The sequence below is a fragment of the Castor canadensis genome, chromosome 3 (genome assembly GCF_047511655.1).
Source record: "Castor canadensis chromosome 3, mCasCan1.hap1v2, whole genome shotgun sequence".
NCBI classification, from domain to species: Eukaryota; Metazoa; Chordata; class Mammalia; order Rodentia; family Castoridae; genus Castor; species Castor canadensis.
The window spans coordinates 10,476,750-10,492,843 of NC_133388.1; the positions used below are offsets into that span (position 1 = coordinate 10,476,750).

At 54.4% G+C, this 16,094-nt stretch overlaps 2 protein-coding genes across 2 annotated transcripts in view; both read right to left on the bottom strand.

The window, feature by feature from the left end:
• The window catches only part of Eml1 (EMAP like 1), a 175,933-nt gene extending 171,986 nt beyond the window's left edge, over positions 1–3,947 (bottom strand). The window contains exon 1 of the mRNA XM_074067179.1: positions 3,736–3,947. Within this exon, the coding sequence (XP_073923280.1) occupies positions 3,736–3,763 (28 nt within the window). The 5' untranslated portion in view covers positions 3,764–3,947. The remainder of the gene's footprint in view (positions 1–3,735) is intronic.
• Positions 3,948–11,741: 7,794 nt separating this feature from the next.
• Cyp46a1 (cytochrome P450 family 46 subfamily A member 1) overlaps positions 11,742–16,094 on the bottom strand; it is a 29,875-nt gene continuing 25,522 nt past the window's right edge. Inside the window, exons 13-15 of the mRNA XM_020176208.2 lie at positions 13,397–13,485; positions 12,725–12,791; positions 11,742–12,482 (exon numbers count right to left, since the gene is read on the bottom strand). Of these exons, the coding sequence (XP_020031797.2) occupies positions 12,312–12,482; positions 12,725–12,791; positions 13,397–13,485 (327 nt within the window). The 3' untranslated portion in view covers positions 11,742–12,311. The remainder of the gene's footprint in view (positions 12,483–12,724; positions 12,792–13,396; positions 13,486–16,094) is intronic.

Genomic DNA, 16,094 nt, shown 5'->3' on the forward strand with positions numbered 1-16,094 from the left:
CTTGGGGTCACTGACCTCATATAACGCCTCCTCCTTGTGTCCTCCTGGGGCAGGGCCGTCAACACCCTCATGAACAGGCACCTAGAGCACTAGCCTGGCTCAGACCCTCAGAGCGACGTCCTAGGCAGGCCCAGCCTCGCCTGGAGCCAGGGGCACAAGGTCATCTCAGAGGCCTCCTCTGTGTCCCAGGACCACTCCTGGGCTCCTTGTGCCCTTTCCCAGTATTTGTCTGCTCTGAAATCCAGGGAAGGGACAATTACCAGGCCCCTTCTTGTTGCCCTGCACAGCCTCCTCAGGGCCTGGGATGGCATAGATTAGAGGTGGCCTCCTGGGAGACACTAAGGTAAGAGCCGGGGGTGGCCAGAACAATAAGGGTACATGGGAGCTGTACTTGTCCCTGGTGAGGTGCCTACTGTGAGGCCTTGAGGGCAAGAAATTAAGTTTCTCAGATCCCTGATGGAACTGAGTGGGCTATGGATCATTCTCCCTCCGAAGGTCTTCAGATCTGACTCTTGGAAAAATGTCCTTGAGTATAGGCAGATAATCAAATACTTGGGGGGATGGCTTTTGGGGACATTACAGGTCCTCCCAGCTGAATCTCTTGGTGATTAAGTATTGAGGGAGGCAATGAATACAAGACAAAAACCCTCTTCCCCGCCAAAAGACACTAGCAAGGGCATCATATCTCAGTGTATAAAGGGGTGTGCACCAGAGCAGGGTTGTAGGATTGACACCAGGAGGAGAAAGAGGGTCGCTTTGCTGGCCAAGCATTGCTCAGGTTAGAGTCCATCCTTACCATGCCCTCCAGCAAGGCTCAGAGAGGTCAAGTGACTTGTCCAAAGCCTCAGAACAGGAACAACAGAGCAGGGATTTGAACCTAGGGTCAGATTGACTTGCATTCATTGTTCTCTGAAAACATGGCAGCCTATTCTCAGTGCTCAGAACTGTGCAGTTGCTTTGCTGGAAACTTTCCCAAGCAGAGGGGAAACCAACATCTCAAAGGCCTGGATTCTCTTCCTGCTGAGAAGGGAGGGTACATCACAAGGTCAAAAGCAGGAAGAGACAATCAACAGACCCAGGATGTGTGGAGCCAGTCTCTGTGGGATGCCTGGTATGTCAGGCAGATCCTAAGCACGTACAGACCCTGTCTCCAGTGAGGAACACGGCAAGGCCCCATTCTATAGATGGGGAAACTGAGGTTCAGTCAGGTGAAATAACACACTAAAGGCTACTACGCACCTAAGAGGAAGAGCCAGGCCTGGAATGCATGCAACTGTAAAGGTGAGCCTCCACTGGTCAGCGTGGGCTGGCAGTTCCAGCTATAAATATGATGCTGACTCTCTGGTAATCTTAGCCTTTGGGCTCACCCACCCAGGCTGCAGCCACAAATCCTTGAGCCCGCCACCACCTGCTGTGCTCCTGCTCGGCAGAATTTTCCTGATGCCCTAACAAGGTACCACATTTTTTTTTACAGGCTTCAAATGAGTGGAGTCAATGTTGAGCTAGCTAGGTGTCTTTGAAATGAATGACTGCAGACAGAAGCCAAGAAGATCTCCAAGAGGGCCAGCCCAGTCTTTTGGGTGTGCCAGGCAGGACTCCACAGAAGAGGAGCCGGATTTAGGTTTTGTGCAGACAGAATGTGAAGATCCGCATTTCAATGTCTGCTATATCAGGTAGCAGCTGAGTGACCTTGGGCACATGTCTGCCTCTATGAGCTTCTGATTCCTTAGCTATACAGTGGAGTTGATGTCACTCACCTGCAAGGGGTAAACAGTGGGTCCAAAATGTCCAGGTCACAGCAGATAATTTGGTGCTTTTGTTTCCTTCCCTGGGTTTCAACTTATTTATTGGTTGAATAAGCATAACAGCTAATATCACTAACAACAAGCCTGGCATTATTTTAAGTGAGTTATGTGGTTTTGGTCATTTCATTCTTACTGCAGTTTGAGAAGCTGATGCCCTGTTACGTCTCCATTGAGCAGATGAGAAAAGAGACACAGTGCCCCTGGGGACCATCTTTATTCCTGCAGACCAAGCTTCATCTCAGGCCCACACAGCAGAGACAAAGACCATCACAGTATTTTATAGCCAGGAAAACCAAGCCCAGAGCTTGTGCAGGGCCTCTGGCCCAACTGGAACAGACAGAGCCAGGATGGACCTTAGCCCCTGCCTCCCAGACCAATGCCACTCTCCTCCTCAGTGAAGGGGCAGTGAGGCCAAATCTTCTCCCGCCTCTGGCTGACACAGATGCACACTCAGCGCCATGCCATCGCCCGACAGGCTAAATATTGTCCTGGCCTTCCTGAAATACTCATCTCCCCGCGGGTGCCTTTACAAGCTGCTAAAACCGGGGCCATGTCCCTGGTGGAGGGAGAGAGCTATTCCGGGTTTGTGTCAGGTGTGGGGCATGGCCCGCCAGAAAGGGCCCGTCGGCGGCTCCCTGGCTCTGGCAGCCTTCGCAGCCTCAGCAAGCAATGCCTGGCAGCCAGCACGACTGGCGCCCGGGGGAAGAGGGCGAGGTCAGACTGCTTTTGTCTATACCCCCTCCCCAGCACACACACAGAGCCTGATCTGGGCACTAGGGCTGCCCATCAGACACCATGCAGGTTCTGTTGCCCACAACCTACTTCGGTGACTCCCTGGACAACTAGGTATGCCCTAGGAGTACTCTGAGAAGCTCCAAGATGGGTTTTTGGGATAAGGACTCCACAGGTCAGCAGAGAGTTGCAGCTTATCAAGGAGGCCTTGACAGAGAAGATGTGTCTCTCTGGGCTCCTCCCTTGAATGCCCAGGTGCTGCTGCCATGAAGGAGCCACTGAGTGCTCACTGCACACAGGTGCTGGCAGACGTGCTCTTACATTACCCTGTTTAATTTTCATGACCACCTGTGGGTTAGGGGCCATTACCACTGTCTCTATTTTGAAGCTCAGAGAAGTTAAGCCACTTGCCCAAGGTTGCCTCAGCTGGAAGTGAAAGAATTAGGACTGGATAGCCCTAACTCCAGAGTCCCTGCCATAAACCCTGGATTAGGTAGGCTGTCCCCAGTCCCTTCCTTGCCCAAGGCTAGTTCAAGGAATGTCCATCTCACAGTTGTCTTTAACCAAAGGAGTCAGGGCAGCCAGTTCCTGTGGTAGCTCATGCCCAAGAAGGGGTAGGACCCAAGAGAGGGCAGGAGGACCCAAAATCTGATCACCTCTGTGCCCACCTGTGTCCTTGGACATTTCCAGCCTAGAGGATTTAGGGCTCATGAGGAGCCCGCCTCGTGCCAGTGGACCAGGGGCTCTGAAATTCCCAGCAGTCTCTGGCTTATAGAGAATCTCCTGAAATCTACAGGCTCTCCCACACCCTGTCGCAGATAAGTTCACACACTCCTTTGCATCCTGTGCCAGGGGCCCATGGCAAGGCTGTGCCTGTCTTGGGGTCCAGGCCCACCTAAGTTCCTGCCACCCTGTGGTCAGCCCTGCCCCCTTCCCAGGGCTGTCAGTCTGAGAGTGTTTGTAGCAGGCACAGCTTCCTGCTGCAGCCCACAGGAAAGTCCAGGGGGGGTGCGGCCAAACTGAGCTTTGAAAGTCAATCTCCCCTGCCATGTTGCAGGCCCCCAGGTATCAGGGTAGGAGAAAGGGGGTCCCGCCTCGCAGCTGCCTGCAGCCTGTGGGGGCCCGGGTGTCCTTGGCGACCGGAGGCCTTGGCTGTGCAACCGGAGCCATGGTAGGTAAATATAGCACTGCCACTCACCGGCTGAGGGGCCCTCGCCGTCCGACATGGTGCAGAAGATGGGCGGCCGGCTGGCCACCAGTCTGCGGGGACACTCACAGTTCTCAGCGGCTTTCACCCACTCAGAAGGGCTTGGGGCTGCTCGGTGTCCAGCCCCTAGGCAGTGTCCTGCCTCAGCTGGCCTGGCCACCCCCCCATGCTGGGCTGGGCAGATAAGAGTGTGCTCTAGTGCCAGGAGCCCATGCGATTGGTGGATAATTCTGGGTACTGCCCTCCCCTGTCCGGTCCTCTTCCAGGCAGCCCCGGAATGTTGCCTGAGAAACTGCTGCACCCCTGGGTGCTTGGTCAGTCCCCAGGACCCCAGCCCTGGGGATTCTGGAATGTCAGTCCTTCCCTCCTGGAGTCTGGTTCCACCCACCAAGCCAGGGACATTTATGGACATTTAGGGTAAAGAATGACAAGTGATGCCATCCACTAAGGGCATGCTTATATAAGGTGCCATGCTGAGCGCCACTACCCTTGTCATCTTGCTCTGCTCTTCAGACCCCCACAATATCAGGTTCATGTCATGGATGGGGTTAAGTGACCCATCCAAGGCCACCCAGCTCACTAGGGGTGTGCCAGGGATCTGCAGCCAGGCTGTCTGTCTCCAAGGCCATGGGAAGGCCTGACCTTGCCTTTGATTGTTTGGTCAAGAGCATCTTTACTTATGGACACCTACTGGGTGCTAGGTGCTCCATATATGTTGAGGGGCTGAGGGAGGTAGAGAGATGCTCCCCAAAGAAAGCTCAGTGATTCTGCACCTGGCAAAGTGCTGCTCAGGAAATACTGGTTGAGCACTTAGTATGTGTTTGCTGTGTGCTTGGCTAAGAACCAATCCAACCCATCTGGAAGGTCTCACTAGGTGGAGCCCAGGTCCAGTGAAGGGACAGAGCTCCCAAAGGTGTCATCCAGGGTTAGGCTCCACTGGGTCCCTAGGACTTGCAATCGTCCAGTTGTGCTGTGGTACACAGAAGAAATGAAGTGGCTGAAAGAGAAGGGAAGGGAGCCAATCAGAGGGCCCCAGAGGCTTCCGGGAAGACCTGGCATTGGTGCTATCTTGTCAAGAGAGCAGTAGGTGCAAAGGAAAGAGGTGACACGCCCCAGTAGGACAGTGGCAGTGGTCCTCAGTAGGGGCTAAACGTAATGGTGGTCCCCAGGAGCAAGGAATGACACTTGTGGAGGGAAGCACTCAGGCTAAGAAAGTCAGGACAGCCTCCTGGAGGAAGGGCAGATGGGGGTCTGAGGGCCAATGAACCTCAAAAAAATGAGAGGGGTACAGCAGTATCCAGGGCATCCTGGCACCTCTTCCATCTTCACTGAGCCTTTCAACTCAAAGACCTGGGGGAGGGAAGGCAGAAGGCACAAGAACACCATGTATTCAGGGAGTCCCCTTCCAGGGGTAGGAGGGCAGAGGGCTCTGGAGTCACACCCTACCTTCACCCCTGCTCTGGTTGTCAGAGATATCAACAAGGAATTCAATATCTGTGAAGTGATCCCAGGCCTCCTGGCCTTTTTCTATACTGTTCCCTTGGCCAGGAGTTCCCTGTCCTCTCCATCTCCTCCTTCCTTTCAAGGAGCCCTGTCTGCCTGCCCTGAGGCAGGTCGGAGCCCCTGCACTGTGTTTCCACTGCCTCTGCCCACCACTCTGCCAACTCTGCCAACTCAGGCTAGAGCCTGGTCCTCACTGCGTCCAGTTCTTGGTTGGCCCTTGCTGCCCCAATAGGTAATAAGGTCACCACCACTCTGGGTGCGCAAGCAGGGCTGGACAGCCTGGTTGGGGATACAGAGGAAGAACTTTAAGCATCAGATAGAGCTGCAGTAAATGGCTTTGGGGTCCCTCTAGGGTGACCAGTGTCCTGTTTGCCTGAGACTTTCCCATTGTAGCCCTAACTGCCCTGATGCACTTTGGGAACCACCCTCAGTCTCAAGTAAATAAGGACTGTTGGTCATCTGGGTCCCTCCCAACTGAGATGCTTATTCTAAGTGAAAAAATAAAAATAAACCCACGTGCCCTGGAACTGTCTCCAGAGCCTATGGCCCCCACCTCCCCTCCTTCCTCTTCACCACCCAGATATGAGTCCAGAGCTACTCAGAGCCAGCTGGAAATCCAGCAGCTCAGTGTGGATGGGACAGTTGGCATGGGGGAATGAGAGGTGTGTCTCAAGGAAAGTGTACCTGATCACCCACACCTGCACAGTGGTAGGGGTCTCCCTGGGAAGGCTTGAAGTTTAATAGATAATAGCAGTATCCACAGATTTCACATGTGTAGCAGTTCCCAATAGGTGACAGTTGTATCCTTGGGGAGAGGGTGGAACTAGGGAAGGAGCAGCCAGCCAGTCTCTCCTGGAGTCTCAACCAGTTTCAGGCAGCAGACAGAGCAGGAAGGCATGGGTTGGAGTCAGAACTATTTCCTCAGTCCTGCCTTGCTGTGTGGCTTTGGTGTCTCTGTTTCAACATCTGTGGAGCACTAATGATCACCTGCTGTGTACTAGACCCTAGGCCAGGCTTAGGGGCAGGGGGAATTTACAGAGTCCCTGCTGTCAGGCACGCAAAGTTCAATAGCACTGGGTGGGTCCTGCCATCCCAGCTCAGGTCTCAGTTCCTGCAGTACCCACTCTGGGCTCCCTGAGCAGGGCTAATTTGACGGCAGCATGCCATGGAACAGAGGAGTCAAGCGGCCCACCTCTGGGACTGCAGGAGACTACCACAGTCCAGTCCACAGTATGACATGTGCCCACAAACAGTAGGGCTGCAGGAGAGAGGCTGCACAGAGGCCCTTGCCTTGGCCACTGCCTGGTGGCAGATGGACCAGACTGAATGCCACCTCCACCAGAGCCCCCAAGTGACTGGAACTCCCAGCCTCAGCTCCCCCCCAAGAAGGGGCTGCCATGAAAATGAGCACCAGGCTGAGGTGCCATGGAAGGGCCTTCCACCTCCCATCCTGCAGCTGTCTGTCTGTCCCTGAGTCCCACCCAAAAGGACCGCCCAGTGCTGGCTGCTGTGTGCAGGCCACTTCCCCTTCCTGTTCCTGGCCTCAAGTCTCTTCCTGTTGTCTTTATTGTGGGAACATGCGTTAGGAGAAAAAACAACTCAATGCCCCTGACTCTGAGGTCATCACAGCAGCGAATGGGCTCGCTGCATGAGGGCGAGGATGTGTGTGCAAGTGTGTGGGGGTTGGAGGGCACACAGGACACCCTGTATATGTGTGTGCACTTATGCGCAGGGCAGTGGGTACATGTGGGGGGAGTGTGTGTGTGTGATGCTTGCACACTCATGTGACCTGTGACTGCTGGCAGCTCATCCAACAGCTCTGACTGTCTCAGCTGACCATTTGTGCGCCTGTCAGCCCCTGGGAGCTCACAAATATCTGATGCTACTTTCAACAACTACCTGGTGGACCACAATATGGTGCTGCTACCAGGGCTTGAATTGGGGGGGGGGACCTGGGTGCAACCTCTGGGGGTACAGGAGCAGGGGCCACTGGTAGAGGAACCAGGGTCAGGAAAGAAGGCAGGTAGTCGGGGAGGACCTCTGTGGAGAGTTCTTTAGGCAGAGGTGAGAAACGGGGTGAGAGCAGGCAGGAGAAGAGCCTGGTGGTGGGAAAGACTCAGGGTACCCCAGGAATGATGGTTGGGCATGAGTTGGGGCCATTTGAAGGGGAACGGAGTCATGTTCACTTACTGAACATCAGGAAGCCTGGTATCTGAGCAAGGTGGGGTCAGAGAGGAGGTCCTGCTTCCTGTCCACCCCTGGAACTTCTTGCACAGGTCAGGCACCCCTTCTCTGAGGAGAGGAGCGGGGAGGATAGATGGGCCCTCCTCATCCCCCAGCCCAGCACAGACCCTAGAACACTCTCTGGCCTCCCAAAAGGCCAGGGTTCTCCTTTTGCAGGTGTTCTCCACTGTCCTGGCCAGCCCCCTCCCCAGCAGACCTGGAGCTAGATACAGCAGGGTGGATGCTGCCCAGTGAGCCAGCTCCCAGTGGGGCTTCCCACCTCCTCTGGACCCTACCTTCTTGGAGCACGGAACAGATAGGCTAGCCCTTGGCAGCAGAATTCCCAGGCTGCCTCCTGCTGGGAAGGCCACTCGGCCTGGCTGCCCTGGGTCTGGCCCACCAGCAGGGGGTGGGGGAGAGCTCAGGGGTGGAGGCAACTATGGCTTCTTCAAGTGAGAAGAATGTGTGGGGAGGGTTTTTAAGGCTTCTGGCCAAGGCAGAGCCTGACCCCCTCTCCATACCTTCCCTGATTCAGAGAAAGCCCCTGTGTCTGCCCACCCCATAGTTGGAATTATTTTTGGACAGCTAGGCAGAGATGCCTGAAGCTGTCTGGAGCCCAGTGTAAAAGGGTCTGTCTCTGGACTGTTAAAAGACTCATCTGCTTGTTCAAGACTGCCAGGAGGACTAAGGGCCAGCTCACACTCCCTGCAGAGTCCCCACCCAGAGCCTTCCCAGGTAAGCAGCCACCTGCTGGGGCACAGGGATCTTGTCTACCCACCCTGGCTCACTAAAACTCAGCAAGGCCTCCAGCCTCCAGCCTCCAGCCTCTGTACCCAGAGCTTAGAGGAAGAAAGTCTCCCACCTGGCCACCTGTAGGCCAAGGTTCTCACCTGCACCAGGCAGACCAAGACCTCCTGAAGACCACTCCCAACCTGGCCTAGGGTACTAGCTAACTGGAAAAGCTATGTCAGCTCCAGGTCCCTCCTCACCCAGCCCCCTGGGGCAGAGGCCCTGGGAATTGGAGCAACTCAGCACTGAGGAAGCACTGGCCTTGGGGGAAGGCCAGCCCCTACCCAGGGTGTGAATGTTGAGAGCTTCCTGCGGGCTGAGAGTGTTGATCCAGAGCTCCAGCCCTCCCCACATCTTGAATCCAGGTTTACAAGGGAGGGAACATTTTTGGAAAAGGCCACCATAGACCAAGTCACACATGGAAAAGGGGTGAGTTTGTCAGGGGGTAGGTGGGGGTGGGGAGACCAGGACTCTCCAGAGCTGCTAGGGAGGGCATTCCCAGGCAGCAGGGAATCCCCTTCCCCTTTGTGCATTTCTGGCTAAAGCCATCCACTCTGGGTAAGGCAGAGCCGGGTTCCTGTTGCCAGGCTATGGGGTGGGGGAGCTGCTAGCATTCCACTGCCAGACCCAGGTGGAATGTCTCCAGGTGCTGTGATGGGGACCCACCAGGAGAAGCTCGCACTCTGTCTCAATGGCCGTGCCCTTGTGTGCCCCTAACTCCTTGACATCAGGTGAGTCCAACGAATTTGCAGTGCCTCTGTGGCCCCACCTATGACATGGGGGTAAGGTTCACCTCCATCCAGTGGTCAGTGAATGCCCAAGATGGCCTGGGCTGGATTTCTGGCTCACACCCTGCCTGCAAGAGGCTGACCTGGCAACCCTCGAACCTCCTCCTCCCAACCCTGGAACCCCAGCGAAGTGGGGAAGGTGTTGCGAGCACTGCACCAGGGTGGCCTCCTGCGGTGTCCCTGGGGACTGCAGGCTTTGCCGAGGCCCGCTCTTCCATGAAGGTAGCAAGAAATAAAGATGATAACAAGCGAACAAGTCTTGAGCATTGAGTTGGCAGGCTCTGCGCCAAGCGCTACTCAGGTGTGACACTCTAACTCCTCCACCAACCCTGATAAATGAGTCCTGTTATTTGTCCTCTCTTACAGGTAGGGAAACTGAGACCCAAGCCCCAGAGCCAGTGATGAATGGGTCAGGATTTGATGCCAGGCAGACTGGTTACAGAGCCTTGGGTTTAATCCCATTCACCTTGTTCCTCCTGGACTGGTGACACCATCCCATGCAGTTCTGGGAAGGGGTCTTCTGGAGGGCTTAAAAAGAAAACAGTCTCATCTGCTTTTATTTTCCTTTTGTGGTCAGAAATTTAAGTAACTTTTGGTTGTAGTTGTAGGAAAAATGTTTGTCTTAACTAATAAAAAGCATAATCCTTTCATGGAAAAAAAAGTGTCTGGGCCCTACCCCAGAGTGGGTCACCCAGCCCAGGTGACTCCTCCATGCATCCAGGACTGGGAGACCCCCACCTTCCCAGATAGGTGGCAGAGGAAGTAGCTCAGGAGGCCAGGACAGCGCATTGGCAAGGACAGAGGAGTCATGGTAGGGGGTCAGGCTCTGTTCTTCTGGTCACCTGCCCCTCTGTCCCTTGGGGATCCAGCCCTCAGGATTTCAGCACTGACAGGAAGCCCAGGCCTGTAATGACAGCAAGCCACTGGGTGCAAAGGGCTGTGGGTTTACGTCCTGACTCCATTATGGCTGACTGTGGCCCTGGCCAGGACTTCTCCATTTGTGAAATGGGACATGCTTATATTCCTGTCCCCTGGGAGATTTTAAAGAAACACTGATGTGAAGATCCAGCTCAGCCATGGCCAGGCTAAATCATGGAGCTGTAAAGTTGGTGGCTTGAAGCTTCTGGAAGGAATTCATCCCTCCAGACCATAATATATTGCACCCCTACAGTGCCAAGTCTTGGCGGTCCGTGGCCTTTTGGGTGGATATTGAGGGAGATGATGTCCTGTGTGAACTAGGCCCAGCCATTGTGGAGGGTGGAGGACTTGGACAATGGGGCAGAGGGCTGGCAAACTTCAGAGAAGAGGTTCAGAGGAAAGAAGGGTCACAGTCAGAGAGGTCAGGAAGCGGAACAGGGCTGAGAGCCTGAGGACAAAATGAGGAGATAACAGCCTGTGGAGTGGCTATGGGAAGGGTCTGCTTCTGAGGGGCAGTGGTGAGCAAGAGGTGGCTTTGCCCATGTGGCACAAGACAAACCCAGCACCTTTTCTCAGTGTGGGTGGGGTTCTGGATTGGCAGGCAGAGAGCTGGAAGCAGGGGTCTAGGAAGGCCAAGCTCAATAGGAGCCTGACTGGGTGCCCAGGTGGTCAGGTGAGGCACTGAAGGAGCCAGAGTGTCCTCACTCGGCCAAGTTCCTGAGCTCTAAAGGTATCCCTGAGTTGGCCCCTCACCTAGAGGCTGTGACCAAACAACTTGTACAGGTGTCCATGGCCAAAATGGGCTGGGGAGAGGGACAGGCCAGGAACCCAGACACACAGCCCCCATTCCCAACTGCACCTCAGGCCCCACCTGTACTGAGCAGGTCATTTCCTCCTCTGAGCCTCAGTTTTTCTCATCTGCTCCATGGAAAGATCCCTCGAAGATGTCATTCAAGATTGTGGCAAGGACTAAACGAGACAATGGACATCAAGGGTCAGAACAAATACATGCCCTCCCTGGTGGAGAAGGAGCCTTCCTGGGGGATAGAAGGTCATTTGTGATCTCTGGGCACAGACAAGCTCTGAGAGTTGAAGGAGGAGCTCAGGGCAGGTCCTTCTCTCTGGATGGGCCCAAAGGACATGGCTGCCCAGAATTTACTGGACAGCTCTAGGCTAAGGAGGAGGAGTGAGCTTCTTCTACCCACTGTCTGCTGTGAGCGTCACCATCTCCCCAACTGGGGTTGTCCAAGCACCTCCACCGGCCAGGCCTGCAGGTGCAGCACAGTGTCCACTGGTGCAGTGGTACAGGCCGGTGCAAGACAGGTATGTGTGCCCAGCTCAACCAGGATGCTTCCAGAGACACGTGGGGCTGCTGGCCCTCTCAAATAAAGGTCTTAAAGCCAGGTCCCAGCAGAACACAGCACCCAAGCATACAGTCTCCTATGCAATACAGGAAACTGGTTTCCATGTTGTGAGGCCCTTCTGATAACCTGAAGAGGGCTTCTTGCAAGGTGGCATTAACTGGGCCTCTCTAGGTGCATCTGCGGGCTGGCAGCTTCCAGAGCTGTGCCAGCCCTTGATGAGACCAGCTGCAACATCTTCCCTTTTATAGATGAGCAAAACTGAAGCAAGAACTGGAGGTGTGGCTCAAGTGATAGAGTGCCTGCTTGGCAAGTTGAAGCCCTGAGTTCAAACCCCAGTCCCACCAAAACAAAAACAATAAAAGAAAAAAAAAAAACCTGAGGCAAGAGCACTGGCGCCCAGGCAGGCCATTCATTCATGCAGTCAACACACATTTATTGGGCATTGACTCTGTGCCAGGCCCTCAATGGTCACAAGGGGCTCAGAGGCAAAGCACACGCAGACCCTACCCTTGAGGCACTCATGGCCTAGAAGGGCAGCTGGTCACATCAGCGGGCACTCACGATACATTGTGGTCAGTGTGGTGTTAGAGGTAGCACAGGTGACTGAGGGAGTACAGAGGAAGGGCCCCTGGCCCGGCCGGGGGTGGCAGGGAGGGCTTCCTAGAGAAGGTGAAGCTTGAAGAGGACTTGAGGGAATAAGCAAGAGTTAGGGTGTCTCATCTGAGGGTGTGGCCAGTGCAAAGGTTCAGAGGTGAGGAGAGGTGGCAATAGCTGGGAGTCAGGCAGGGCCTGCCAGAAAGGGCTATGTAGCCAGCAGGTGACAGGGAGCGCTGTGGGTGTAAAGCAGGCATCAGCATAGGGCCCACCAGGAGCCAGAGTGGAGGGTGGCTGGAGGAAGAAGCAGGAGTACAGGAGGGTGGCCATGGGTAGCAGTGGAGGGCAGGTGTGGCCAAGGCCTGAAGAGTTCCATCTTGCCAGGGCCTCAGCAGGGTGGGGGCGGGGGTGCAGGCTGCCAGCCCCGGGGCCGCAAGGTGCACAGGACAGGGTCCAGTGGCTTGAGTGTGGCCTGCTCCTGTAGCCCAAAGCGCTGTCCAGGCACCAGCCGGAACTCGAGCCTCTGCAGCAGCTTGGCCATAACTACCTTCACCTCCATCTGGGAAGATTGGGGGTGAGGGCCAAGCAGGACATGAGAAAGGAAAGAAAAAAGGGAGGAGGGAGGGAAGAAGGGAGAAAGAAGGGGTGAGGAGCACTGAACCATGGCCACCTCTCCCCCCAGTTAACCTCCTGCTGTCAGGCTCAGCCTGGTTCCTGGTCCCCTAGTCCAGGGGTCCAGGCAAGGGCTCAGAACAAGCCACCACCCTGAGTCACTTCTGGTCAGGCCCATGTGCCTCCTACCTGAGCAAACTGCTGCCCGATACAGGAGCGGTGGCCCAGGGAGAAGGGGAAGTAGGTGAACCTTGGCCTGCAGGGAGAGAGGCCCCGGCAGGATCAATGAAAAAGCAGAGTGGCAACCCAGCCACCCCTGTGATAACCCACTCTGAGCCAGGGTCACGGAACCATCTTCAGTGGACTCTGCTGAGCTCTGGATCTCCATTTTCACATTTCTCCCTCCTCTTGGCCCGCCCAGAGGGAGCTGCTCTTATGCCCACTTCACAATGAGCAGCTTGCCCAAAGTCGCCTGTCACTTATGCCCACTTCTGGGTCTGAACTCAAGTGGGTCATCCCTGGAGCCCAGCTCTTCCCATGGCTGCTTGGTACATTCATGCACTGTTTCCACAGTACCCTCCAGACCAGCCACGGTGCTCCCATCTCTCAGGTAGGAAACGCAAGGCTGCATGCTGTGTCCCGGTAGAAGGTGCTGGTTATGAGCACAGGTTTCAGAACCATACTGACACACTTGGGTGGGTTACCTAGCCTCTCTGAGCTGTGACTTCTGCCACAACCACTTCACTGTGGTTTGAAGCTCGTGGGCTCTGTGGGCTCTGTGGGTACAGGTGACCCAGATGAGAGGCCCCTGTGACTTTCTTCTCCGATCAGGCCACTCATGAGAGCTTGAGGGGGACTTACTTGGGTGCCCCAGGGCTGAAGCGGTCTGGGTTGAAAGTCAGCGGGTCCTCAAAGTAGGTGTCCATCCGCCCCATGACGTAGGTGCTGAACTGCCGGGCAAAGGAGTTGGTGTCTCTGGTTCCAAGGTTGCACTCCTTGCACCTCCCAACCCACTGCAGCCACCCAATCGGGTGACTCAGAGCAGAGGAGCCCCCACCCTCCATCCACCTATCTCCCTACCCACTCATTTGGGGAGGATAGCATTCCACTGGCCCTCGGAAAACCTCTAAGAGAAAGAAAGGGGAAGGACAACCAAAGATCCCCACCATCATCCCATGCCTGGCACAGCCTATGGGAAGCAGCAATTATCCCTGTTTACAGATGAGGGAACAGGCTCAGAGAGAGGCTTGGGGACTTGCCTAAAGTCACCAGCAAGTAGGTGGCCAAACCAAGACTCACTCAGACTCAGATCTGGCACTGCAAAGCCATCTAGCTCCCTGAGAGCTGCTACTATTTGGTTTCTCTCAACTCAAGTCTTGTTTCAGCCTCAGGGTGGAGGTGGGGGAGTACAGCCCCCATCAGCATTTACCTGCACTGGTGGGGCCTCCTGATTTGGGCTGATACTCCCTCTATGCCATTGGCCTTAGGGGGTGTGCATCTGGCCCCATCATAAGGCCTTGGGTGCTGGCCTCAGCTGCTCCCATCCTTGGACAAAGGATCTCCCTGCGCCTTCCCCACCCCTGCTTCTCTGTGCTGAGTACAGGGCAGCAGGAAGGGAGGGAGGCCTGGAACAGAGCTCCAAAAGTGAGTGAGATCTGGGGTCAAGGGTACCTTGACCAGGGATGTGCCAGGGATTTTTGGCAGACCTGGGACACACATCATCCTATTGGTTCTTCTCAACATCCTTGAGTACCATCACCCCCACCTTATCAGGGTGAGCCTGATCCTCAGGAAACTGAGGGTCTGGTAGCAATGGGACCTGGGGGTTCAGGTGGACCCTAGGTTTGCCCAGTCAAAGCCCTGGTTATACTCAATGGGCAGAGACAGCCAAGGCCATGCCTGTCTGATGGAAGGGCAAGCTAAAGAGGCAGCAGAGTGCTGGGACAAGGGTAGGAAAGAAATGATCGTCACAACAGAATGAATAAGCACCACAGACAACACTCTGATGTGTGTAGAGGAGGTTGGAGGAGGCACACAGAACTCAGGACAGCTGGCTGCTCAGCAGCTGGGGCTGGATGTGCCTCATCACCAGATGTAAGCATAAAAATGGGTCCTGCCACAGCTGAACTGTGTCCCCCAGTCTCAACCCTAGAATATGATTGTATTTGGAACAGGCTCTTTAAAGAAGTAATTAAGTTAAAATCAGGTCACTAAGGTGGGCCTTAATCCAGTGTGGCTGGTGCTTTTATAAAGGGACACCACGACACGGACACACACAGAGGGATGAGCACATGAAGAAAGGGAGAAGGTGGCATCGAGAGCCACGGAGAGGGACCTCAGGAGAAACCAACCCTGTAACACTCCAACCTTGGACCTCCATCCTCCAGGACTGTGAGGAAGTAAGTGCTTGTCGTTTAAGTCACTGAGTCTGTGGAGCTCTGTCTTCTACTTCATCATGGCAGCCTTAGTAAACCAACACAGAGCCCTCCCTCACAAACATACGCAAAGTCAGTTCCAGGCAGGGAAGATCTTAACTTTCAAAAGGAAAATGGAAAACTGTAAGCAAAGGGAAGGATATCTTTTTGTTTGCTATATGGCTCAGGCTGGCCTACTTTAACCTCCCAAGTTATAGGAATGCAATACCACACAGACTAGGAAAAATTTTTCCTTCCTTCCTCCCTTCCTTCCTTCCATCCTTTCCTTTTTTTGTGAGGCCTAGGTTTGAAGTCAGGTCTTCATGCTTGCAAAGCAGGCACTCTACCACTTGAGCTAAACCTCCAGTCCATTTTGCCCTGGTTATTTTAGAGATGGGGGCCTAGGCTGGCCTCAAACCACAATCCTCCTGATCTCAGACTCCCAAGTAGGCAGGATTACAAGTATGAGCCACCAGTGCCCAGCCAGGACGAATTTCTTAAACAAGACAAAATAAAAAAACTTAACCACTAAAATACACATCTGATCATCAAAAACATGTTACTGAAGACAAGTGACAAATATAAAGAAGAGGTTCACAATGTATATAACAAAAGATTACTGCTTGAATTTTTTTTTTAAGTCAAACAACACAAAAGGAGAAACTGAGCCAGCAACTCACAGCAGAGGAAGAACAGTGAGGGGACACTTCTTCCAGGAGTTGGTAGATCAAGACCACCGTAAAATGCCATTTTATACAGATTTGGTTGGGCCATGGTAAATGCTGGAGAGGATGAGGGACAGGCTCTCCTGTGCTGCTAGTGGGTGGCCAAGTTGGCTCAGCCACCTGGGAAAGCAAGTGGGGATCAGCTTGTGAAGCTGAGCAGATCCACGTCCCACCTCTTCTCTCCTGGTATCTGCCTCAGAATTACGTCTGGACAGTGTGTCAGGACCCAAGACACACAGTCACAGCTGCTGTGGTGCTCATGATAGCCACAAACTGGAAACCCTAATGTCTGAGGGCCAGAGGTGACAAGCAGCTGAGCAGCATGGCTTGGTCACATAGTAGTGAAAGCAGGCAGCTGACAGCCTCATGAGGAAGCCGACACAGCACCACATAGTCACTGCGCTGAACCAAAAGCCAATC